At 49.7% G+C, this 25212-nt stretch overlaps 2 protein-coding genes across 2 annotated transcripts; both read right to left on the reverse strand.

The window, feature by feature from the left end:
• Window positions 1-1870: 1870 nt before the first annotated feature.
• On the reverse strand, window positions 1871-4202 carry LOC127927971 (uncharacterized). The gene is made up of 2 exons (XM_052514754.1): window positions 2736-4202; window positions 1871-2664 (listed from the first exon to the last, which is right to left on the reverse strand). The coding sequence occupies exon 1, from the start codon at window positions 3933-3935 to the stop codon at window positions 3099-3101; it is 837 nt and encodes a 278-aa protein (XP_052370714.1). The 5' UTR covers window positions 3936-4202; the 3' UTR covers window positions 1871-2664; window positions 2736-3098.
• Window positions 4202-12896, reverse strand: LOC118378412 (microtubule-associated protein 1A-like). The gene is made up of 6 exons (XM_052514748.1): window positions 12802-12896; window positions 12624-12695; window positions 8346-12425; window positions 7762-7800; window positions 7191-7229; window positions 4202-6927 (listed from the first exon to the last, which is right to left on the reverse strand). Exons 3-6 carry the CDS (start codon window positions 11686-11688, stop codon window positions 4211-4213), a joined length of 6138 nt encoding a protein of 2045 aa, XP_052370708.1. The 5' UTR covers window positions 11689-12425; window positions 12624-12695; window positions 12802-12896; the 3' UTR covers window positions 4202-4210.
• Between the last annotated feature and the right edge of the window lie 12316 nt (window positions 12897-25212).

The following is a 25212-nucleotide window of genomic DNA, read 5'->3' on the forward strand; positions in this document are numbered from 1 at the left end:
ATAAGTCCTGATCAGCATAATAATATTGTGTTTGTTCTGGGAGAATCTAGAGGGCAGGTACATAAAGCTGATGATTTAGTCGGATCACAGAAGATCCACCTCAATGCGTGATTGAAATTTAAAGGCAATGTTCCCGCTTTCGCAGAATTGCATTTATGTAGCGCTATAACGCATATCTGCTATGATCCAAATTTAATCTAGTCCTTAGAAATATTAGTATTAAGATCTGAGCAAAATGTTGTCCTTAACACTGTTAAGGCAACTGCAAAGTCATGATGAATAATGTGTGTAATATTATTGGGTTGACAGAATAAAGATTAAAGTACAGTTGACATGGCGTTGGTATTGAGGGAAAAGGGTAACACAGGAGCCTGGTATTCAGGGAAAAGGGTAACACAGGAGCCTGCTATTCAGGGAAAAGGGTAACACAGGAGCCTGGTATTCAGGGAAAAGGGTAACACAGGAGCCTGGTATTCAGGGAAAAGGGTAACACAGGAGCCTGGTATTCAGGGAAAAGGGTAACACAGGAGCCTGGTATTCAGGGAAAAGGGTAACACAGGAGCCTGGTATTCAGGGAAAAGGGTAACACAGGAGCCTGGTATTCAGGGAAAAGGGTAACACAGGAGCCTGGTATTCAGGGAAAAGGGTAACACAGGAGCCTGGTATTCAGGGAAAAGGGTAACACAGGAGCCTGCTATTCAGGGAAAAGGGTAACACAGGAGCCTGCTATTCAGGGAAAAGGGTAACACAGGAGCCTGGTATTCAGGGAAAAGGGTAACACAGGAGCCTGGTATTCAGGGCTGATGCAACATTCCCAGAGGAGAATGAAAACAGCTACAGTATGATGTCATCTCTGTACAGTAGTATTCTGTCATCCTCTTAATAACTTCTTCCGTGGCTGCATTCCCTCTCCTCACCACTAGATGGCAGTCTGAGCACAGACAGATGGACCGCAGGTCATGTTTGACCTCATCCTGAGAGGTGTGTGTGTGTGTGTGTGTGTGTGTGTGTGTGTGTGTGTGTGTGTGTGTGTGTGTGTGTGTGTGTGTGTGTGTGTGTGTGTGTGTGTGTGTGTGTTCATGAGTACCAATTTATTTAGATTTTTTTTACTTTTTACCCCTTTTCTCCCCAGTTGGTAGTTACAGTCTTGTCCCATCGCTGCAACTCCCCTACGGACTCGGGAGAGGTGAAGGTCAAGAGTGTCCTCCAAAACACGACCCCACCAAGCCTCACTGCTTCTTGACACACTGCTCACTTAACCCGAAAGCCCACCACACCAATGTACATGCGCCCGGCCCGCCAAAAGGAGGCACTAGAGCACGATGAGACAAGGACATACCTGCCGGCCAACCCTCCCCTAACCCGGACAATTGTGCGCTGCCTCATGGGTCTCTCGATAGCGGCCGGTTGCAACACAGCCTGGGATCGAACCCGGATCTGTAGTGATGCAGTGTCTTAGACTGCGGCGCCACTCAGGAGGCATAGTTTATGAGTACCTTTGAGTAGGTGGAGTATTAAAAAAAGTCCCTCCCGAAGCTTATTGGTGCAGTAGGGCCAGGAGTTCCTCTTGATCAAGTCACATGACCATTAGGGATTAGAGTTTGGGCACGTTCCTCTGTCCAGGCTTTGCTGATTCAGGCCAGATCTTACAAAGCCAGGATAGGTATTTTACATCATTATCTTCTAGCAATCTTGAGGTCAACAGCTGTCATGATGTAGCACGCCACCATTGGTTAATGCATGCAGCGTCTTAGCAGGGGAAGGCGACACTTCTTTTGGTCAGGCCACATGGTCTGGAAAAACTCCATCTTTCAGGTGTTGGATTGAAGTATCAGTATCTATTCAGAAGTATCTAGACAGAACAGACCAGTGCATTCTACAGTAGTTTTATTACATTCAATATCTTACACATTTTTATTAGTGTCATTGCAGCTTCTTTGTGAACAAAACCTATTCATTCATTAATAAACAGAGAAAAACATCACATCCATGAGATCTTCCCAAATAGCAGTTTCAAGTCTTTAGGAGATATTGGTTTTAATACAAGGTGAATTTATTTAAATATTAGACGTATGCATTGAAACATGTATCTAAACGTAATGTAAATGCAAACAGTAAGTGTTTGTTTAGATTGAATGAATAATCTATGAGAATGGATAAGGCACACCTGATGGCTTTTAGGTAACCAGTAGAACATTTAGATTGAATGAATAATCTATGAGAATGGATAAGGCACACCTGATGGCTTTTAGGTAACCAGTAGAACATTTAGATTGAATGAATAATCTATGAGAATGGATAAGGCACACCTGATGGCTTTTAGGTAACCAGTAGAACATTTAGATTGAATGAATAATCTATGAGAATGGATAAGGCACACCTGATGGCTTTTAGGTAACCAGTAGAACATGTAGATTGAATGAATAATCTATGAGAATGGATAAGGCACACCTGATGGCTTTTAGGTAACCAGTAGAACATTTAGATTGAATGAATAATCTATGAGAATGGATAAGGCACACCTGATGGCTTTTAGGTAACCAGTAGAACATTTAGATTGAATGAATAATCTATGAGAATGGATAAGGCACACCTGATGGCTTTTAGGTAACCAGTAGAACATGTAGATTGAATGAATAATCTATGAGAATGGATAAGGCACACCTGATGGCTTTAAGGTAACCAGTAGAACATTTAGATTGAATGAATAATCTATGAGAATGGATAAGGCACACCTGATGGCTTTTAGGTAACCAGTAAAACATTTAGATTTTTTGGTTTTTGTCAAAGAAAAATATCATTAGAAATACCAGAAATATCCTCACGGACCTTCAAATCCTCACGGACCTTCTCTTACCAAATCAATGCATAAAAAGCTAACATAATCAGGCAACCAGGCAAATAAAAGCAGCAAAGAACATAAACAACAAAACATTTAAAAAACAACAAACAACCACAACTAAATAATCATTCACTCCAGTCCAGTTGCCAGGGAAACAAAGCTAACATCAAGGCCTGAGGCTTACATTAGAGCACCTCATATACACCCTGGCATGGCTGTATTCTGAGATTCTACAGGCACCAGGAAGACGACTATTTCAAGCCCTCTTACCACCCGCGTTGGGCAGACTGGAGGCTTGTTTGTGGTAGCAGTCCGGGGGGCTAGTGTTCATGCCTGTAGGGACGTAGTACATGCTATCCAGGTAGCTCTGGTCCAGAGGTGCATGACTCTGGGGCTCCGGCTTGGACCCCTGGCTCCCGGGGCTCCCGTAGCCGACCTGAGCCCCATTCAGGTGCATCGTCCCTGGGACTGGAGCCTCTGGGTGGCGGGGTGGCTGGGACTGGGACTGGGGATGAGGTGCAGGAGGAGGGGGGCCATAGGGGAGGTACTGGGGGGCTGGGGCATATATACTGGGGTTGTGGATGGAGGAGTAGGGGGCCGCTGAGGCAGTGGAGTAGGGGGCGGCCAAGGGAGGGTAAAGGCCTGAGTGAGACATGGTACTCTGAGGGATGAGCACCTCCACATACTGGCCCGTCTCTGGATCAAACAGCATCTTCCTCAGTGGCTGCACAGGCACCTCAATGTAGAAATACTTTCCCGTGTCAGGATCCATGAGGACCCTGCGAGGGGTTTGCCCGTACCCCAGACCACCTGTACTGTCTGGGTAGTCAGACCCAGACAGACTCCCATAATCAGATCCATAGGATGGCCCTAGGCTCTGTGAGCTGCACAAGTACTGAGGGTCCATAGGGGGCAGGTTGGGAGAGTGGCTGTGGTCACTGTAGGGGCCCCCGGAGACAGATGGCTGGCCCTGGGGGGAGCGGTGGAGAGTGGGGGCCCGACGGGGTTCCATGTGTTGGGGGTGCTGGAGAGGGCGGTCAGCCAGGCAGGACTGGAGTATGGAGGGGTGGGGTTGGTGGAGGGACTGGTACATGCCTGGAGGGGGCTGGGTGGGGCTGGGGAGGGTGGATGATTTGGGAGAGCTGGGCTGGTAGCCGATTGATCTCAGAGAATGGGGATCCGCTCTGCACTGGTGTAGGCGGAGAGGGGGTTGACCAGGGGAGTGGGAGGGGGAGGAGAAGGGAGGGGTGTGGGGGGAGTGGTGGTGGTGAGGGGGTGTAAGGCCGTGGGAGGGGCAGCCAGAGGTGCAGGAGCAGGGAGGGGGACAGGAGGAGGCAGAGGAGAAGGGAGAGGAGGGGTGGTAGCGGTTCAGCTTCCTCTGGGGCAGGTCAGGTAGGTGGAGGGGGCTGAACCTCTCTCTCTCGTCATAACTAGGGGGTCATCTGATGCATAGAAACGCAGGTCATCTGCCCTCTGCGAGTGGTCGCTGGACAAGGATCTGTGTATGGGCTGCTGTGTGTGTATGTGGTGTGTGTATACGGGAGCCTGTGTGTTTGTGGATACCGTGGCAGGTTGGTTTGTATTGTTGAGGGTAACTGGCATAGTTTGCTCCTGAGGGTATGCTGTTTTTGTTTTTGGATGCTGCAGGTGGTTGGTTATATCCACAACAGCTGACTGGCTTGAGTGTATGGCAGGGGAATTGGTAGGGACTTGGGCAGGGGCATGGGTAGGGACTTGGGCAGGGGCATGGGTAGGGACTTGGGCAGGGGCATGGGTAGGGACTTGGGTAGGGGCATGGGTAGGGACTTGGGCAGAGGCATGGGTAGGGACTTGGGCAGGGGCATGGGTAGGGACTTGGGCAGGGGCATGGGTAGGGACTTGGGCAGAGGCATGGGTAGGGACTTGGGCAGGATCTCGGGCAGCAGGGGCTTGGTTCGGAGCTGGGGCTGGAGCTGGAGCTGGGGCTGAGACTGTGAGGGTTGTGGGTCTCTGTTTGTAGCTGGGGGCCTCTCCTTGTCCCTGGGTTGAGGCCTCTGGTTGCTTTGGCCTTTCATTGGATGTCTCTGCGTCTACTGTTGTTGATGCTGGTTTGTGAGTGAAACTAGCGATGATTGTTGTTTTGGTAGGTGAAGGCCTGTAGCTAGACACTGCAGAAACTGATAACTTTTTATTGTAGTTAGACGCTGGGGTCGAATCATTCGATAGATGTCTGTGGATAGTCGTAGCTGAAGTTGATGGTTTCTCATTGTTCACAGGTCTCTCCTCTTCTGTGTTCTGTTTTAAGGTTGATGTTGCTGCCTCCACTGGTTTCTGCTGTGTTTCATTGGACAGTGAATTTGCATCTGTTGGTTTGAACTTTGGTTTCAGTGCCAGTGGTGGACCGTTGGCTATTGAGTGAACCTCTATAGTTTGCGGTCTGGTGTTTGACGTGACGGTCTTCTCTTGTTTATCTTGTTTATGTATTTCTTTGGACAACGACCTCACCTCGATCACTTGTGGTCGGTATCTTCTCATCAGTGCTGGTGAGCCTGGTAGAGAGCCTGGTAACTTAGGTGAGGTTGGTGGTGATGATGTTGTGCGTTGCTCTATGTCTCTGACCGTGGCTCTGACACTAACCCTCTCCTGATTCGAAGGGGTCCTAACACTGTCTTCCGTTTGAGCAGAGTCTCCTCGAAGCCCGGGAGAATTTGGGGCCGAATGGGTATGAGAGGAAGAGGATGATGCATTGACGGGAGATGAGGAAAAGGATGAGGCTGAAGTTAATGCATTGACAGAGGTCAAGGAGAAGGATGAGGTTTCTTTCACAGTGCTTGAGGATGATACGGATGAGGCTGCTTTCACATAGGATGAAGAAGAGGACGAGTAAGTTCTCTGTCTGTGTGAGTCACTCGTACCCCCATCTGAGGGCCCACGGGTCTGAAGAGGGATCTCTATTTGGTTGATATGTTTCCCTGGGATGCCTCCACCTCCACCCCCACCTTCATGCCCACTCCTTGTTATGGCTTCTGACACAGCCTCAGAGACCAAAGACCCAATATCTGCCTGGTAGCCCTTCTCCTTGACCAGTATGGACACAGAGTGGCTGGGGGTAGGAGTCTTGACGGGGACAGTGGAAGATGGAGTGCCTAGAACTGGGGATGAAGCTGGTGCTGGAGGAGAAGCTGGGGCTGACGAAGCCTTGGGACCAAGTGAGGGTGAGGAGGCCAGGGTTGGAGCTAGGGCTGGGAATGCTGGAGCTGGACCTGGGGAACAGGCAGGAACTGGGGCTGGGAATGCTGGAGCTGGACCTGGGGACCAGGCAGGAACTAAGGCTGAGAATGACTTGGGCTTATTAGATCCATCCTGTAACACCAGAGAAGCACAAGACACTCTTCTGTCTTTACTGGGGAGTTTAGGGCTGCTGCCCAGCATAGGTGGCTTGGTATCTCTTCTCACCACTTCAGATTTGTCACTAGCCTCTGATATACTTCGGTGTCTCCTGGTTACTCTCAGTGACTCTGTTTCACTGGGTTTCATCTTGGTGTTGCCTGGTTCTATTTTGACAGTGTCCTTTACAGGGGTCTTGTGTTGGTTTGACTCTGTCCCTGTCACAGCTCCTTCCTCTGTTGCGCAACTCTTAGGTGCTACATCAGAGAGGTTCCGGGGTCCTTTGGACACCTGCTGTAAAGAATCAGGCTTAGGTTCGCCTCTAGACGTTTCTCTGTCTGTTTTGTTGGACGTTGTTGTTGTTTTGTTTTTGTTTTCTCTCCAGCTGATAGCTTTGAATTCCATCTGCATCGGCTTTTCTTCTTCCTGGAGAGATATTGGGTGAGGTGGTAGCTTTTCCTCTTTCTGGAGAGATATTGGGTGAGGTGGTAGCTTTTCCTCTTTCTGGAGAGATATTGTGTCAGGTGGTAGCTTTTCCTCTTTCTGGAGAGATATTGGGTGAGGTGGTAGCTTTTCCTCTTTCTGGAGAGATATTGGGTGAGATGGTAGCTTTTCCTCTTTCTGGAGAGATATTGGGTGAGGTGGTAGCTTTTCCTCTTTCTGGAGAGATATTGGGTGAGGTGGTAGCTTTTCCTCTTTCTGGAGAGATATTGGGTCAGGTGGTAGCTTTTCCTCTTTCTGGGGAGATATTGGGTCTTTTCCTCTTTCTGGGGAGATATTGTGGTGGTAGCTTTTTCTCTTTCTTATTGGGTGAGGTGGTAGCTTTTTCTCTTTCTGGGGAGATATTGGGTGAGGTGGTGGGGGAGATATTGCTTTTCCTCTTTCTGGGGAGATATTGGGTCAGGTGGTAGCTTTTCCTCTTTCTGGGGAGATATTGGGTGAGGTGGTAGCTTTTCCTCTTTCTGGGGAGATATTGGGTGAGGTGGTAGCTTTTTCTCTTTCTGGGGAGATATTGGGTCAGGTGGTAGCTTTTCCTTTTCTGGGGAGATATTGGGTGAGGTGGTAGCTTTTCCTCTTTCTGGGGAGATATTGGGTGAGGTGGTAGCTTTTTCTCTTTCTGGGGAGATATTGGGTCAGGTGGTAGCTTTTCCTCTTTCTGGGGAGATATTGGGTGAGGTGGTAGCTTTTCCTCTTTCTGGGGAGATATTGGGTGAGGTGGTAGCTTTTCTCTTTCTGGGGAGATATTGGGTCTGGGCTTTTCCTCTTTCTGGAGAGATATTGGGTGAGGTGGTAGCTTTTCCTCTTTCTGGGGAGATATTGGGTGGTGGTAGCTTTTCCTCTTTCTGGGGAGATATTGGGTGATTAGCTTTTCCTCTTTCTGGAGAGATATTGGGTCAGGTGGTAGCTTTTCCTCTTTCTGGGGAGATATTGGGTCAGGTGGTAGCTTTTCCTCTTTCTGGGGAGATATTGGGTGAGGTGGTAGCTTTTCTCTTTCTGGGGAGATATTGGGTCAGGTGGTAGCTTTTCCTCTTTCTGGAGAGATATTGGGTGAGGTGGTAGCTTTTCCTCTTTCTGGGGAGATATTGGGTGAGGTGGTAGCTTTTCCTCTTTCTGGGGAGATATTGGGTGAGGTGGTAGCTTTTCCTCTTTCTGGAGGATATTGGGTCAGGTGGTAGCTTTTCCTCTTTCTGGAGAGATATTGGGTGAGGTGGTAGCTTTTCCTCTTTCTGGAGAGATATTGGGTGAGGTGGTAGCTTTTCCTCTTTCTGGAGAGATATTGGGTGAGGTGGTAGCTTTTCCTCTTTCTGGGGAGATATTGGGTGAGGTGGTAGCTTTTCCTCTTTCTGGAGAGATATTGGGTGAGATGGTAGCTTTTCCTCTTTCTGGAGAGATATTGGGTGAGGTGGTAGCTTTTCCTCTTTCTGGAGAGATATTGGGTGAGGTGGTAGCTTTTCCTCTTTCTGGAGAGATATTGGGTGAGGTGGTAGCTTTTCCTCTTTCTGGGGAGATATTGGGTGAGGTGGTAGCTTTTCCTCTTTCTGGGGAGATATTGGGTGAGATGGTAGCTTTTCCTCTTTCTGGAGAGATATTGGGTGAGGTGGTAGCTTTTCCTCTTTCTGGAGAGATATTGGGTGAGGTGGTAGCTTTTCCTCTTTCTGGGGAGATATTGGGTGAGGTGGTAGCTTTTCCTCTTTCTGGGGAGATATTGGGTGAGGTGGTAGCTTTTCCTCTTTCTTCTCTTCTCTCCTTACTATTATCTCTTCATACCTCCCCTCTTTCCTTTCCACTCTGTCATCTTTCTTCTCTTCCCTCCTTTCCTCCTTCCTTTCCTCTTTTCTAGCCTCCCTCCTTTCCTGTCTCTGTTCCTCTCCCCTCTCCTCACTCCTCTCCTCCTTCTCTGGTGCTGGCATGGCCTTGAACGATAGGTTGTATGTGTTTTTCACCAGCCTTCTCACATCTCTCACTTTGTGCAGGGGAGCTTTGGCTTTACTGTTCCTATTGGCATCCATATTCACAGTCTGTTCATTCATCTTGTTCAAGGTATTCACCCCCTTCTCTTCTTCTCTTGTTTCTCTATGTGAAGTCCCTATTCTCCTGTCTTCCTCTCTGGTTTCTGCATGTGAAGTCTCCACTGTCCTGTCTTCTTCTGTTGTTTCTCTCTGACAAGTCTTCCCAGTCTCGTGGTTACCCTCAGGTTTAGTTTCTATCTCGGGCAACAGTGAGATGTTGAGAGAAGAGGTTTTCTTTATCTCTGTAACAGGGCTGGGTTTCAGAGTGATCTCTGGTGTTTTGGACATGTAGGTGCTCTTGACGCTCGGATGTTTATGGTTTAAAGAGTCAGAGGGGTATTCCAGCTTTGTGTTTGTCATTCCTGCCTGCGTGCTGCTGGCTCGGGTGGCAGTGGGAACACTGGTGTTCCGGGCAGCTGCATCTGCTGAGTCACCGGCCTGTTTGTAATCCCTCTCATCCCTCCATTTACTGTCATCCCTCTCATCCCTCCATTTACTGTCATGTGTCTGCTTACCCCCCATATTGGCATTCTTCTCTGTGGGTTTTTTACTCTCAAACGGGAACACCAGTTCAGACCTCATCTCTGGTTTGACCGGGTCAGTTCTCCAAGAGTTTGGGTTTTTGGCAGGAGACTCAGTTCTGTCGCTGTTTCTCTGAGGACAACTAGTAGTAGGGGGCTCAGATCTCATCCAAGGGCTAACATGGTTAGGGCTTCTGTTGCTGTGAGATTCAATTCTCTCGTTGCTTCTCCGGGGAAAGGTAGCAGGAGCAACATGTGCGTTGGGACTCATCTCAGGGGTTGTGCTGGTAGGTTCAGGCCTCTCGTTGCTTCTCCGAGGAAAGGTAGCAGGAGCAACATGTGCGTTGGTACTCATCTCAGGGGTTGTGCTGGTAGGTTCAGGCCTCTTGTTGCTTCGCTGTAGAGAAGTGGAGTCAGTATTAATAGTATGGTTCATTCGTCTAACACTGGATTTCACCCCGAAACTTCCATGTTGTCTGTTTACGTCAATGTTTGGACTGGTATCTCTTCTCACAGCCAGGTGCTCAGAAGAAAAACTGTTTAGTGAGTTTATGCTGGAACTCAGATTCCGTGTCTCTGGTTTTGTGGACTCTTTAATGGTTGACGCCTCACTATCAGGGGGAAGAGGGGTTTTGTCCTCAGAGGGGCTGAGGTCACCTCCTTCTCCTTCCTGGTCAGTTTGTTTACCAACATTCTGCATCTTCTTGGAGAGGATGTTGTTGATCAGGCAGGTGGCCATCTTGGTTTTGGTACATGTCTCGTCCAGGGACAAAGACTTCTGGAGCTTGCCATTCCTCTTGGTCTGCTCAGTCCTCTCGGTGGCAGGTTCAGGGCTGGGGTCCGGGCAGTAGGCTTCCTGCAATGCCGGAGGAGTGCTGTGTTGTCTCTGCAACGTCTCTCTGTTGTGTCTCTTTAGAGAGGTACTGTCCATCAGAACAATAGAAGCCACAGGAGCCACAGGAGCCATTACAGGACTAGGAACCATGATGGGACTACCGTCGCTGTTCTCACCCAGCTTCAGCTCGGCCGTATTCCTTCTCTTCAGCTGGATCTGTCTCTTGGGCACTCCTCTCATCACCTTCTTGGGCTCCTCTCTCTCCACAGCCACGTCGACACACTCAAAGCTGCCCATCTCATATTTTTTGGATGAGTCCAGGTCGTCATGGGGTGGATAATAAGCCCCAGAGGAGGGCTGCTGCTGCTGGCGTGGGACTGGGAAGTCTTCATTGTCCAGCCGTGGAGCAGACCCTCTGAGGTCCACGTAGGCCAGCAAGGCTGCATTAGCCCCCGCTGGGCTGTCCTGGGTGGAGGGCTGGGAGGCTCCGGTGGAGGAGCGGTGGCTGGAGTTGTACATGTCCAGGTAGTCCACCTGAGGGAATCCAGAGGACAGGCTGCGGAAGGCCACGTCACTGAACCACTTCACCTCGTTGTCCTCCTCATCCAACTTGCTGCCCATGCTGGAGCTGGAGCCGTTAACTGAGACACATCCAGGAACGGAGCTCCCGAGCTGGGGTATCGCAGGCTTGTATTTGGGCTGGTACTTCTTGGTGGGTCCCGGTCCACCTCCTCTGGCTGTCTCTGGCTGGGAGCTGTGTGCAGCTCTGTGCAGTATACCGTGTTGTTGCTGTTGTAGCTGTTGTATCTGCTGTAGTCTGGTGGTGAGCAACCTCTCTGAATAGGAGCAAGCGGCTGGCATTCCCTGTCGACTCTCTCTGCTTGTGGGAGCTGCGTCGCGGCTTGCAGGCCCTTTTCTATTCCTGACACTGAATGACAGGTCAACCTGTTCCCCCTTGTAACTGGCCTCCTCCTGCCTTCCCTCCCCCTTTCCAGGCACCTGCTCCTCCCCCTGTCTCTCCCTTTCCCTCTCCCTCTCCGCTTGCCACTCCCTCTCCATTGCCCTCTCCGGTTCTTCCTCCCTGTTTCTCTGCCTTTCCTCTCTCTCCCTCTCTCTTTCCCTCTCCTCCTCCCTTTGCCTCTCCTTCTCTCTTTTACCCTCCTCCTCCCTCTGCCTTTCCATCTTTATTTCCCTCTCCTCCTTCTCCCTTATCTCCATCTCTCTGTTCCTTTCTCTTTCCCTCTGCGTGTCTCTATCCCTCTCTTGCATCTCCCACAACATCTCCCTCTCCTCCTCCTCTTCTTCCCCATCTCTCTCTCTCTCCTCCTCCTCCTCCTCCTCCTCCTCATCTCTCTCCCCCTGCCTTTCCAACCTTTCCAGGTGTGATTGGCTGTCGTAGGCCCGGGTGTTACTGTCAACAGATGAAAAAGTGGGGCTTCCCCTGGATGTCACAGCCTCCATTATGACCTCAATGGCCTGGGTCTCAGGGGGTTTGTGATTCCTGTTTCCCCAGTGGCCATGTGGCCTCCCAGGGACCGGGGATAGGATGTGTACTGGAGTGAACCTGGTGAGGGGAGGAGAAGGGGTGGCTTCCTTACCCATATGATGAGCCATGTCTGCTTCAGTTAGCCTCTCTATGGTTTTATTCCTAGAGTTGGGTGAGGTTTCTCTACATGGGTGCTCAGGTGTAGGAGACTTGTGTGAGGGGTTGCTGCTGTCACTAAGGTCAGGGGTTAGAGATGAGACTAGATGTTTAGGTTCCAGATCTTCCAGTCTCTGGACAGGTGAGTTGCCTGTAACCCCGTGGTCAGGTGAAAGGGAGGGGCTCCTTCCTCTAGAAGAAATAGTGCGATCAGGTGAGATGGGTCTGATTTCAGGTGTGAAGTTTCTGATTTCAGGTGTGATGTTTATGATCTCAGGTGAGTGGGCAGGGAACTTGTAGGGGACTGGGATTTCTCCTAGTACAGGTGAAGAGGTGGTCTCTCGACTCTCTTCAGTAGGTGATGCTTCCCTGAAGTTGTGAGAAAGGTGATTACCCAAGGGGTTTGAGGTGCCGTTAGTAATGAGTCTGTCTGATAGGCCACCAACACGCCTCTCACGTACGCCAGGTGAAGCCCTGTGTTCAGGTGAGGGGCCAGGACTCTTTACTCCAGGTGAAGCCCTGCGTTCAGGTGAGTGGGCAGGATTCTTTACTCCAGGTGAAGCCCTGCGTTCAGGTGAGGGGCCAGGACTCTTTACTCCAGGTGAAGCCCTGCGTTCAGGTGAGTGGGCAGGATTCTTTACTCCAGGTGAAGCCCTGCATTCAGGTGAGTGGGCAGGATTCTTTACTCCAGGTGAAGCCCTGCGTTCAGGTGAGTGGGCAGGATTCTTTACTCCAGGTGAAGCCCTGCATTCAGGTGAAGCCCTGCATTCAGGTGAGTGGGCAGGATTCTTTACTCCAGGTGAAGCCCTGCATTCAGGTGAGTGGGCAGGATTCTTTACTCCAGGTGAAGCCCTGCATTCAGGTGAGTGGGCAGGATTCTTTACTCCAGGTGAAGCCCTGCATTCAGGTGAGTGGGCAGGATTCTTTACTCCAGGTGAAGCCCTGCGTTCAGGTGAGTGGGCAGGATTCTTTACTCCAGGTGAAGCCCTGCATTCAGGTGAGTGGGCAGGATTCTTTACTCCAGGTGAAGCCCTGCGTTCAGGTGAGTGGTGAAGCCCTGCATTCAGGTGAGTTCTTTACTCCAGGTGAAGCCCTGCGTTCAGGTGAGTGGGCAGGATTCTTTACTCCAGGTGAAGCCCTGCATTCAGGTGAGTGGGCAGGATTCTTTACTCCAGGTGAAGCCCTGCAGTTCAGGTGAGTGGGCAGGATTCTTTACTCCAGGTGAAGCCCTGCCCTGCATTCAGGTGAGTGGCTTTACTCCAGGTGAAGCCCTGCATTCAGGTTCTTTACTCCAGGTGAAGCCCTGCATTCAGGTGAGTGGGCAGGATTCTTTACTCCAGGTGAAGCCCTGCATTCAGGTGAGTGGGCAGGATTCTTTACTCCAGGTGAAGCCCTGCATTCAGGTGAGTGGGCAGGATTCTTTACTCCAGGTGAAGCCCTGCATTCAGGTGAGTGGGCAGGATTCTTTACTCCAGGTGAAGCCCTGGTGAGGGGCATTTTACAGGTGAAGCCCTGCATTCAGGTGAGGGGCAGGATTCTTTACTCCAGGTGAAGCCCTGCATTCAGGTGAGTGGGTGAGGGGCAGGATTCTTTACTCCAGGTGAAGCCCTGCATTCAGGTGAGTGGGCAGGTGAAGCCCTGCATTCTTGGGCAGGATTCTTTACTCCAGGTGAAGCCCTGCATTCAGGTGAGTGGGCAGGATTCTTTACTCCAGGTGAAGCCCTGCATGGTGAGTGGGCATTCAGGTGAAGCCCTGCAGGTGGCCAGGATTCTTTACTCCAGGTGAAGCCCTGCATTCAGGTGAGTGGCCAGGATTCTTTACTCCAGGTGAAGCCCTGCATTCAGGTGAGTGGGCAGGATTCTTTACTCCAGGTGAAGCCCTGCATTCAGGTGAGTGGGCAGGATTCTTTACTCCAGGTGAAGCCCTGCATTCAGGTGAAGCCCTGGGTGAGGGGCAGGATTCTTTACTCCAGGTGAAGCCCTGCATTCAGGTGAGTGGCCAGGATTCTTTACTCCAGGTGAAGCAGGTGAAGCCCCCTGCATTCAGGTGAGTGGGCAGGATTCTTTACTCCAGGTGAGCCCTGCGTGAAGCCCTGCATTTCAGGTGAGTGGCCAGGATTCTTTACTCCAGGTGAAGCCCTGCATTCAGGTGAGTGGGCAGGATTCTTTACTCCAGGTGAAGCCCTGCATTCAGGTGAGTGGGCAGGATTCTTTACTCCAGGTGAAGCCCTGCATTCAGGTGAGGGGCCAGGACTCTTTACTCCAGGTGAGTCGGCTGAAGTGTTTAGCTCAGATGAGGAGCGAGCAGCTTCCACTCCAGGTGAGGTGGCTGTGTACCCGGGCAGAGGTGAAGGGGTTTTATACTCAGGTGAGAGGTTTTTATATCTGGGTGGCTGTGGTGATGCAGCTATTTCTCTAGTCTCAGGATGATGTACGATAGAGCTGTATATCCCTGTAATCTCAGGTGAGGAGTTGGTACCTCTGCTTCCAGGTGAGGAGCCTCTACCTATAGAGTCAGGTGAGAGACTGTTCCGTCTGTTCTCTTCGGTAGGGGTGGTGTTCTTCCTCTCAGGTGACAGGTGTGTTCTGCCTTGTGGCTCAGCTGAGGAGAGGAGACCATTGATCTCAGGTGTTGACACCAATACCCTGGCTTCTGGGGAGAGGATGGAGTAGGTGATACCTGATTCCTGGGTGGAGGAGGACTTGAACTGAGGGTCCAGGGACTTGTCCTTTACCTGTCCAGATACCTCAGGTGTGAGGTCTCTTCTCTCGATCTCAGGTGTGGAGGATGTGATTCTGATCGCAGGTGACTGCGCTGAGCTCTTGGGTTTTATAGGGGGGCTGGCATACCTTACTTCAGGTGAGGGGGTTCTTGATAGGGTCCTATCATAGCGTGTTTCAGGTGAGGGGGTTCTTGATAGGGTTCTATAGTACCTTGTTTCAGGTGAGGGGGTTCTTGATAGGGTTCTATAGTACCTTGTTTCAGGTGAGGGGGTTCTTGATAGGGTTCTATAGTACCTTGTTTCAGGTGAGTGGGTTCTTGATAGGGTTCTATAGTACCTTGTTTCAGGTGAGGGGGTTCTTGATAGGGTTCTATAGTACCTTGTTTCAGGTGGGGGGGTTCTTGAGGACGTTTTTGTCCAGGTGTCTGAGGATGAGGAGGAACCTGAGTGGTATGAGCTAGTTGAGGAGGATGGATCTGATTTCAAATCAGGTGTGAGACTCGTTGACCCGAGTAGTTCAGAACTAGATGTGATACTAGCTAAACTGACTTCAGTTGTGACACTTGCTGACCTGAGTTCAGTTGGGACACTGAGCAGACTGAGTTCAGGTGTTACACTGGTTGATCTCAATTCAAGTGTGATCCTTGCTGATCTGAGTTTAGGTGTGGTACTGGTAGACCTGTGCTTAGGTGAGGAGGTGACAGGTGTAGGAGGGGTGTACCTGGGGGCAGGTGTTGAGATGGTGCTCTGGGCTTCCTCTGAGGAGCTCAGGTCTCTCTCTGCAGGGGACAGGTGAGGTATCAGCACAGGTGTACTGATGGAGTCCACTAACTCAGGTGTACTGATGGAGTCCACTAACTCAGGTGTACTGATGGAGTCCACTAACTCAGGTGTACTGATGGAGTCCACTAACTCAGGTGTACTGATGGAATCCACTAACTCAGGTGTACTGATGGAGTCCACTAACTCAGGTGTACTGATGGAGTCCACTAACTCAGGTGTACTGATGGAGTCCACTAACTCAGGTGTACTGATGGAGTCCACTAACTCAGGTGTACTGATGGAGTCCACTAACTCAGGTGTACTGATGGAGTCCACTAACTCAGGTGTACTGATGGAATCCACTAACTCAGGTGTACTGATGGAGTCCACTAACTCAGGTGTACTGATGGAGTCCACTAACTCAGGTGTACTGATGGAGTCCACTAACTCAGGTGTACTGATGGAGTCCACTAACTCAGGTGTACTGATGGAGTCCACTAACTCAGGTGTACTGATGGAGTCCACTAACTCAGGTGTACTGATGGAGTCCTCTAACTCAGGTGTACTGATGGAGTCCACTAACTCAGGTGTACTGATGGAGTCCACTAACTCAGGTGTACTGATGGAGTCCACTAACTCAGGTGTACTGATGGAGTCCTCTAACTCAGGTGTACTGATGGAGTCCACTAACTCAGGTGTACTGATGGAGTCCACTAACTCAGGTGTACTGATGGAGTCCACTAACTCAGGTGTACTGATGGAGTCCACTAACTCAGGTATACTGATGTAGTCCACTAACTCAGGTGTACTGATGGAGTCCACTAACTCAGGTGTACTGATAGAGTCCACTAACTCAGGTATACTGATGGAGTCCACTAATTCAGGTGTACTGATGGAGTCCACTAATTCAGGTGTACTGATGGAGTCCACTAACTCAGGTGTACTGATGGAGCCCACTAATTCAGGTGTACTGATGGAGTCCACTAATTCAGGTGTACTGATGGAGTCCACTAATTCAGGTGTACTGATGGAGTCCACTAACTCAGGTGTACTGATGGAGCCGACTAATTCAGGTGTACTGATGGAGCCCACTAATTCAGGTGTACTGATGGAGTCCACTAATTCAGGTGTACTGATGGAGTCCACAAATTCAGGTGTACTGATGGAGTCCACTAACTCAGGTGTACTGATGGTGTCCACTAACTCAGGTGTACTGATGGAGTCCACTAACTCAGGTGTACTGATGGTGTCCACTAACTCAGGTGTACTGATGGAGTCCACTAACTCAGGTGTACTGACAGAGTCCTCTAACTTAGGTGTTATGGCTCTAACCCTAGGTTCAAATGACACTATGTAATCAGGTGGAAAAGGGTTGGCAATTACCTCAGGCGAGGGGCTGATGTTCCTTGATTCAGGTAAGCACTGAGCTACTCTGGTCTCAGGTAAAGACCGATCTGTATCGTCAGGTGAAGAGGCTGTACCTCTGACCCCATGTGAGACAGCTCTGTCTCTGGCCTCAAAGGAATGCACAGGGACCACGGATTCAGATGAAGGGCTGGAGTACCTATTCTGTGGTTTAGGTGACAAGTGGGTTTCTCTACACTGTGGTGAGGGGGCAGGTAAACGCTGGACCACTGATGAAGCTGAACCTCTACCTTCAGGGATAGGTGTTGTGGTGTTACTGTAGCCAGGTGAAGGTGTTGTAGTGTTACTGTAGCCAGGTGAAGGTGTTGTAGTATTACTGTAGCCAGGTGAAGGTGTTGTAGTGTTACTGTAGCCAGGTGAAGGTGTTGTAGTATTACTGTAGCCAGGTGAAGGTGTTGTAGTATTACTGTAGCCAGGTGAAGGTGTTGTAGTATTACTGTAGCCAGGTGAAGGTGTTGTAGTGTTACTGTAGCTAGGTGAAGGTGTTGTAGTATTACTGTAGCCAGGTGAAGGTGTTGTAGTATTACTGTAGCCAGGTGAAGGTGTTGTGGTGTTACTGTAGCCAGGTGAAGGTGTTGTAGTATTACTGTAGCCAGGTGAAGGTGTTGTAGTATTACTGTAGCCAGGTGAAGGTGTTGTAGTATTACTGTAGCCAGGTGAAGGTGTTGTGGTGTTACTGTAGCCAGGTGAAGGTGTTGTAGTGTTACTGTAGCCAGGTGAAGGTGTTGTAGTATTAGTGTAGCCAGGTGAAGGTGTTGTGGTGTTACTGTAGCCAGGTGAAGGTGTTGTAGTATTACTGTAGCCAGGTGAAGGTGTTGTAGTATTACTGTAGCCAGGTGAAGGTGTTGTAGTATTACTGTAGCCAGGTGAAGGTGTTGTAGTATTACTGTAGCCAGGTGAAGGTGTTGTAGTATTGCTGTAGCCAGGTGAAGGTGTTGTAGTATTACTGTAGCCAGGTGAAGGTGTTGTAGTATTACTGTAGCCAGGTGAAGGTGTTGTAGTATTGCTGTAGCCAGGTGAAGGTGTTGTAGTATTACTGTAGCCAGGTGAAGGTGTTGTGGTGTTACTGTAGCCAGGTGAAGATGTTGTAGTGTTACTGTAGCCAGGTGAAGGTGTTGTAGTGTTACTGTAGCCAGGTAAAGGTGTTGTAGTATTACTGTAGCCAGGTGAAGGTGTTGTAGTATTACTGTAGCCAGGTGAAGGTGTTGTAGTATTACTGTAGCCAGGTGAAGGTGTTGTGGTGTTACTGTAGCCAGGTGAAGGTGTTGTGGTGTTACTGTAGCCAGGTGAAGGTGTTGTAGTGTTATTGTAGCCAGGTGAAGGTGTTGTAGTATTGCTGTAGCCAGGTGAAGGTGTTGTAGTATTACTGTAGCCAGGTGAAGGTGTTGTAGTATTAAAGGTAAGGCTTGGCACCTCAGGTGAGGAGTCATCTGTCCTCCATCCAGGTGTTGGAGCTGTGTTTCCTTGTTCTAGTCTTGGGCTGATGTTCTTAGATGTCCACGATGATGATGAGTTGTTTAGTGCAGTAGCTAATGCTCCTGACTCCCAGCCTTCAGATAAATTATAATTATTCTCCCTCTGCGTTGGAGGACTGAGCTTCTCTGAAGAATCCTCAAATCTCTCTGGTGCTGTGTGGTAAGAACTTGTCGAGTCGTTCAGCTCATCCACCACGCAGGGCAACACTGGGAGCAACTCTGAGGTCTGCCCTGGCCCTGCTGCCTCCCTCCTGGGTGGGGGGACGGGAGGGTGGACGAAGGCCCCTGTAGCTGGGCTACTGGAGAGTGACTCACAGTCGTCCCCAAAGATGTCACAGAGGCAGGTGGTCTCAGAGATGGCTGAGCGTTGGCTGGGGATGTTGGTGATGTCGAAGATCTCCACGTGGTTCGGGGTTCCGTCACGGTGGCGCAGAGAGAAGACGCGAGGAGCGCTGCTGCGGAGGAAGGTGTAGCTGTCCCCCCGTAGGGTCCAGCTGTCCATCTCTACACCATTCAGGACTCACAGGGGACCAGCCAATTTCTCCTGTGGTGTGTGTGTGTATATTTGTGTGTGTGTATATTTGTGTGTGTGTATGCAAGGGGGGGGCAGAGATACACAGTTTTGTTTTGTATTCAAAGTAGCATTACCAACGTACTCACATACACTAGTAATTATCATACAAGTTATTTGGGTGATTGAGAGGATACACATACACACATTCATAGCATCATTTGAACTCATTTTGCCATCTTAATCATTCCATGAGGCCAATGAGGACCTAATCATTCAAATGTCACACTAACTTACCGGCTAACCAGTAAGTTAACTTAGTCATGTGTCTCGGAGAGACAGGCATGCACACATAGGTGTCTGGTTGGACATATGTATAGATATATTGGTATCTGTATCATTTGAAATAGCCTACACATGTTAAAGTAATAACTAACTTTAGTAGAAAATAGCGATGAATGATTGATTCATCAAAGCGCAATAACATTGTCATTCAGTATTTTTAGCATTAGGACTTAATAATTAGCATTGTTCAACCATAGAGTTCATTCAGGCATGTGCTCTTCTTACAGCTAGCATAGATCTATGTCGCACATGCTTCTTTTACAATAAAATGAAAATTAACTTCTTTCTGCAAGCATTTTGTAAAGTAATCAAGAGTTACAGGCAATGAAGAGTAATAATAGGCTACATCCTAAAAAGGTACCGATACATAAACGTTTTTGCTCTGTTTCATACATACCTTGTATCTAGTTTCTCCTCATTGCCATGCCTTGTGGCTGCACTCAGCGAGCTCACTCCCTCTCAATATGTGTGTCACAGAGATACTTCAGAGAAAGCCAGAGGGATCGCTACTGTACCTTTGGCTGGAGATGTCTGGGGTTCTCCCTTCCTAGCGTGAGTTCTTCTGTGCTGGATAACTCCCCTCATTCATTCCACCGTCTAGTCAGTCCAGTCAGTCCAGCAATACTGCTATATAACTACTGCCTCCACCTTCAACATTATAGAGCTACTGTTTCTGCTGCTGCAATACTGTGCTCTACCTTAACCCAGTACAGCCCAGTACAGTCTAGTACATCCCAGTACAGCCCAGTAAAGTATAGCCCAGTACAGCCCAGTAAAGTACAGCCCAGTACAGTGCAGCTCAGCCTGAGCTGGTCTGAGCACAGACACTTCATAGACTCATAGACTCCAGCTGAATTATAAAGAGACACTTATGAAAAGAGCAACAGGGGAGCCACTACTCTCTCTGCCCCTCTCTCTGCCCCTCTCTCAGCCCCCTCTCTCTGCCCCTCTCTCAGCCCCCTCTCTCAGCCCCCTCTCTCTGCCCCTCTCTTGGCCACTCTCTCGGCCTCTCTTCGCCCCTCCCCTCCGAAACAACTCAAGGATAAGGAATTGATGAGTCCAACCTTGATTTCTTAAATTGTTCTCCTCTCTCTAACAGGCTGGGGTTGGGGTTTTTGGTTTGGCAGCAGCTACCCTGTCTGATTCCGGTAGAGGGGAGGGGAGTAATAGTTAGCAGCAGGTGCTGTTCCAGCCAGGATCGATGCCTCTGGAATCTGACACTTGGAGCCAGCTCAGTCACAGGGTCCTGCGTTATATATAGACCCACACTGCCAGGAGGAGATGGTAGGGTACGTTTAGCTGCCTGGGGCCCAAAGTGACGGGACAGAGGGGATAGAGAGAAGAGAGGAAATAGAAGAGATGGGAGAGGAATAGAGAAAGGAAAGAGAGGGGAGAAGAAAAGGGAATGGGAAGAGATGGGAGAGGAATAGAGAAAGGGAAGAGAGGGGAGGAGAAGAGGGAATGGGAAGAGAGGGGAGAAGAAGAGGGAATGGGAAGAGAGGGTAGAAGAAGAGGGAAAGGGAAGAGAGGGGAGAAGAAGAGGGAAAGGGAAGAGAGGGAAGAAGAAGAGGGAATGGGAAGAGAGGGGAGAAGAAGAGAGAGAGGGAAGAGAGGGGAGAAGAAAAGGGAATGGGAAGAGATGGGAGAGGAATAGAGAAAGGGAAGAGAGGGGAGGAGAAGAGGGAATGGGAAGAGAGGGGAGAAGAAGAGGGAATGGGAAGAGAGGGGAGAAGAAGAGGGAAAGGGAAGAGAGGGGAGAAGAAGAGGGAAAGGGAAGAGAGGGGAGAAGAAGAGGGAATGGGAAGAGAGGGGAGAAGAAGAGAGAGTGGGAAGAGAGGGGAGAAGAAGAGGGAATGGGAAGAGAGGGGAGAAGAAGAGAGAGTGGGAAGAGAGGGGAGAGGAATGGGAAGAGAGGGGAGAAGTAGAGGGAATGGGAAGAGAGGGGAGAAGAAGAGGGAAAGGGAAGAGAGGGGAGAAGAAGAGGGAATGGGAAGAGAGGGGAGAAGAAGAGAGAGAGGGAAGAGAGGGGAGAGGAATGGGAAGAGAGGGGAGAAGAAGAGGGAATGGGAGGAGAGGGGAGAAGAAAAGGGAATGGGAAGAGAGGGGAGAGGAATGGGAAGAGAGGGGAGAAGTAGAGGGAATGGGAAGAGAGGGGAGAAGAAGAGGGAATGGGAAGAGAGGGGAGAAGTAGAGAGAAAGGGAAGAGAGGGGAGAAGAAGAGAGAATGGGAAGAGAGGGGAGAAGAAGAGAGAAAGGGAAGAGAGGGGAGAAGAAGAGGGAATGGGAAGAGAGGGGAGAGGAATGGGAAGAGAGGGGAGAAGAAGAGAGAAAAGGAAGGGAGGGAGAAGAAGAGGGAATGGGAAGAGAGGGGAGGAGAAGAGGGAATGGGAAGAGAGGGGAGAAGAAGAGGGAATGGGAAGAGAGGGGAGAAGAAGAGAGAAAGGGAAGAGAGGGAGGAGAAGAGAGAATGGGAAGAGAGGGGAGAAGAAGAGGGAATGGGAGGAGAGGGGAGAAGAAGAGGGAATGGGAAGAGAGGGGAGAGGAATGGGAAGAGAGGGGAGAAGAAGAGAGAAAGGGAAGAGAGGGAAGGAGAAGAGGGAATGGGAAGAGAGGGGAGAAGAAGAGAGAATGGGAAGAGAGGGGAGAAGAAGAGGGAATGGGAAGAGAGGGGAGAAGAAGAGAGAGTGGGAAGAGAGGGGAGAGGAATGGGAAGAGAGGGGAGAAGTAGAGGGAATGGGAAGAGAGGGGAGAAGAAGAGGGAAAGGGAAGAGAGGGGAGAAGAAGAGGGAATGGGAAGAGAGGGGAGAAGAAGAGAGAGTGGGAAGAGAGGGGAGAGGAATGGGAAGAGAGGGGAGAAGAAGAGGGAATGGGAGGAGAGGGGAGAAGAAAAGGGAATGGGAAGAGAGGGGAGAAGAAGAGGGAATGGGAAGAGAGGTGAGAAGTAGAGAGAAAGGGAAGAGAGGGGAGAAGAAGAGGGAATGGGAAGAGAGGGGAGAAGTAGAGAGAAAGGGAAGAGAGGGAGAAGAAGAGAGAATGGGAAGAGAGGTGAGAAGAAGAGAGAAAGGGAAGAGAGGGGAGAAGAAGAGGGAATGGGAAGAGAGGGGAGAAGCAGAGGGAAAGGGAAGAGAGGGGAGAAGAAGAGAGAATGGGAAGTGAGGGGAGAGGAATGGGAAGAGAGGGGAGAAGAAGAGAGAAAAGGAAGGGAGGGGAGAAGAAGAGGGAATGGGAAGAGAGGGGAGGAGAAGAGGGAATGGGAAGAGAGGGGAGAAGAAGAGGGAATGGGAAGAGAGGGGAGAAGAAGAGAGAATGGGAAGAGAAGGGAGAAGAAGAGAGAATGGGAAGCGAGGGGAGAAGAAGATGGAATGGGAGGAGAGGGGAGAAGAAGGGGGAATGGGAAGAGAGGGGAGAGGAATGGGAAGAGAGGGGAGAAGAAGAGAGAAAGGGAAGAGAGGGGAGAAGAAGAGGGAATGGGAAGAGAGGGGAGAAGAAGAGAGAATGGGAAGAGAGGGGAGAAGAAGAGAGAATGGGAAGAGAGGGAAGGAGAAGAGAGAATGAATGGGAAGCGAGGGGAGAGGAATGGGAAGAGAGGGGAGGAGAAGAGAGAAAGGGAAGAGAGGAAAGGAGAAGAGGGAATGGGAAGCAAGGGGAGAGGAATGGGAAGAGAGGGGAGAACAAGAGAGAAAGGGAAGAGAGGGGAGAAGAAGAGAGAATGGGAAGAGAGGGGAGAGGAATGGGAAGAGAGGGGAGAAGGAGAGAGAAAGAGAAGAGAGGGGAGAAGAAGAGAGAATGGGAAGAGAGGGGAGAGGAATGGGAAGAGAGGGGAGAAGAAGAGAGAAAGGGAAGAGAGGGGAGAAGAAGAGAGAATGGGAAGAGAGGGGAGGAGAAGAGAGAAAGGGAAGAGAGGGAAGGAGAAGAGAGAATGGGAAGAGAGGGGTGAGGAATGTGGGAAGAGTGGGGAGAAGAAGAGAGAATGGGAAGAGAGGGGAGAAGAAGAGGGAATGGGAACAGAGGGGAGAAGAAGAGGGAATGGGAAGAGAGGGGAGAAGAAGAGAAAGGGAAGAGAGGGGAGAAGTAGAGAGAATGGGAAGAGAGGGGAGAGGAATGGGAAGAGAGGGGAGAAGAAGAGAGAAAGGGAAGAGAGGGGAGAAGAAGAGGGAATTTGAAGAGAGGGGAGAAGAAGAGAGAATGGGAAGCGAGGGGAGAGGAATGGGAAGAGAGGGGAGAAGAAGAGAGAAAGGGAAGAGATGGGAGAAGAAGAGAGAATGGGAAGAGAGGGGAGAGGAATGGGAAGAGAGGGGAGAAGAAGAGAGAAAGGGAAGAGAGGGGAGAAGAAGAGGGAATGGGAAGAGAGGGGAGAAGAAGAGGGAAAGGGAAGAGAGGGGAGAAGAAGAGGGAATGGGAAGAGAGGGGAGAAGTAGAGAGAAAGGGAAGAGAGAGAAGGAGAAGAGAGAAAGGGAAGAGAGGGGAGAAGAAGAGAGAATGGGAAGAGAGGGGAGAAGTAGTGAGAAAGGGAAGAGAGGGGAGAAGAAGAGAGAATGGGAAGAGAGGGGAGAGGAATGGGAAGAGAGGGGAGAAGAAGAGAGAAAGGGAAGAGAGGGAAGGAGAAGAGAGAATGGGAAGAGAGGGGAGAAGAAGAGATAATGGGAAGAGAGGGGAGAAGAAGAGAGAATGGGAAGAGAGGGGAGAAGTAGAGAGAAAGGGAAGAGAGGGGAGAAGAAGAGAGAAAGGGAAGAGAGGGAAGGAGAAGAGAGAAAGGGAAGAGAGGGGAGAAGAAGAGAGAATGGGAAGAGAGGGGAGAAGTAGAGAGAAAGGGAAGAGAGGGGAGAAGAAGAGAGAAAGGGAAGAGAGGGAAGGAGAATAGAAAAAGGGAAGAGAGGGGAGAAGTAGAGAGAAAGGGAAGAGAGGGAAGGAGAAGAGTGAACGGGAATAGAGGGGAGAAGAAGAGAGAATGGGAAGAGAGGGGAGAAGTAGAGAGAAAGGGAAGAGAGGGGAGAAGAAGAGAGAAAGGGAAGAGAGGGGAGAAGAAGAGAGAATGGGAAGAGAGGGGAGAGGAATGGGAAGAGAGGGGAGAGGAAGTTTGTAGCCTCAAATGACTGGTTGGGTGTCAGCCAGCCAGGTCAAGGGTTAAAATTGCAGACCACCCAATGGCCGCTGTGTCACAGGCAGGCATCTTATGCACTGTGTTTGTGTTAGTGAGACTGTTTGGTTAACATTAACTACAGTACGTTCACATGGTGTGTTTAGTTTCACATGTTACACTACATGTTCAGCTGTCTGTTGCTGCTTTGCTTGGAAACCCAAGTTAATTACACCCCTCATGAGGTATTTCAGTTTTGAGATTTAAGTTGTGGCCAGTGAGAGATTTTACTTGGGAAGGTTCTACTCTTAGCTAGAGAGAATGTATAACAAGGTGTGTGTGAGTGTGTGTGTGGTCTGCCTGTTCTGTCATGTTGGGGACAATCAGTGGTCCCTCTGGGACTAACCCAATAAAGCACCGTCCTCTTACTGATTCAGCACAGCCAGTAGAAACTCCTTGATCACTGGTCTCCTTCAAGACAACATAATGACAGTGTGATTTAGTACGAAAAGGCACCCTAGTCCTTATATAGTGTACTACTTTTGACCAGAGCCTTTTCCAAAGTAGTGCACATATTTTGACCACAGCCTGTTCCATAGTAGTGCACTAATTTTGACCACAGCCTGTTCCATAGTAGTGCACTAATTTTGATCAGAGCCTGTTCCATAGTAGTGCACTAGATAAGGAATAGGGAGACATTTGGAAGGCAGATAGTGACTGAGGGAGCATTATAGCAGTAACATTATGTCAGGGGGCAGAGAGATCTCATTCCCCTGGACATCTGGGCAGACTCTGTCTCTAACCACAGGCCTAGGATCAGTTTACTCTTCGTCAGTATTGGACTTAAACATTAGGATGCAAGTGCAACTGATCCTGGATCATCACTTAAGTATAAGCGGCGATGTCATCCTACACTACTAGCTATCCTCTCCAGCTATAATTTTATTCTGGACCAGCGACCTCAGCAGACAGACAGCCAGGAGACAGCAGTTGGTTTGGTTGCCATGGTTTGTCAGATTCTCCTACAGTAAACTGGCCTACATTATTTTATGACACGTTATAAATACACATAGATATCACCAGGCAGAAGTTACACATAGTGTTAGAGAACAGTGAACTCCTGTCACTATCCGACACAACATGGGAGGAACAGTGAACTCCTGTCACTATCAGACACA

Source organism: Oncorhynchus keta, chromosome 4 (genome assembly GCF_023373465.1).
Source record: "Oncorhynchus keta strain PuntledgeMale-10-30-2019 chromosome 4, Oket_V2, whole genome shotgun sequence".
Classification (NCBI taxonomy): Eukaryota; Metazoa; Chordata; class Actinopteri; order Salmoniformes; family Salmonidae; genus Oncorhynchus; species Oncorhynchus keta.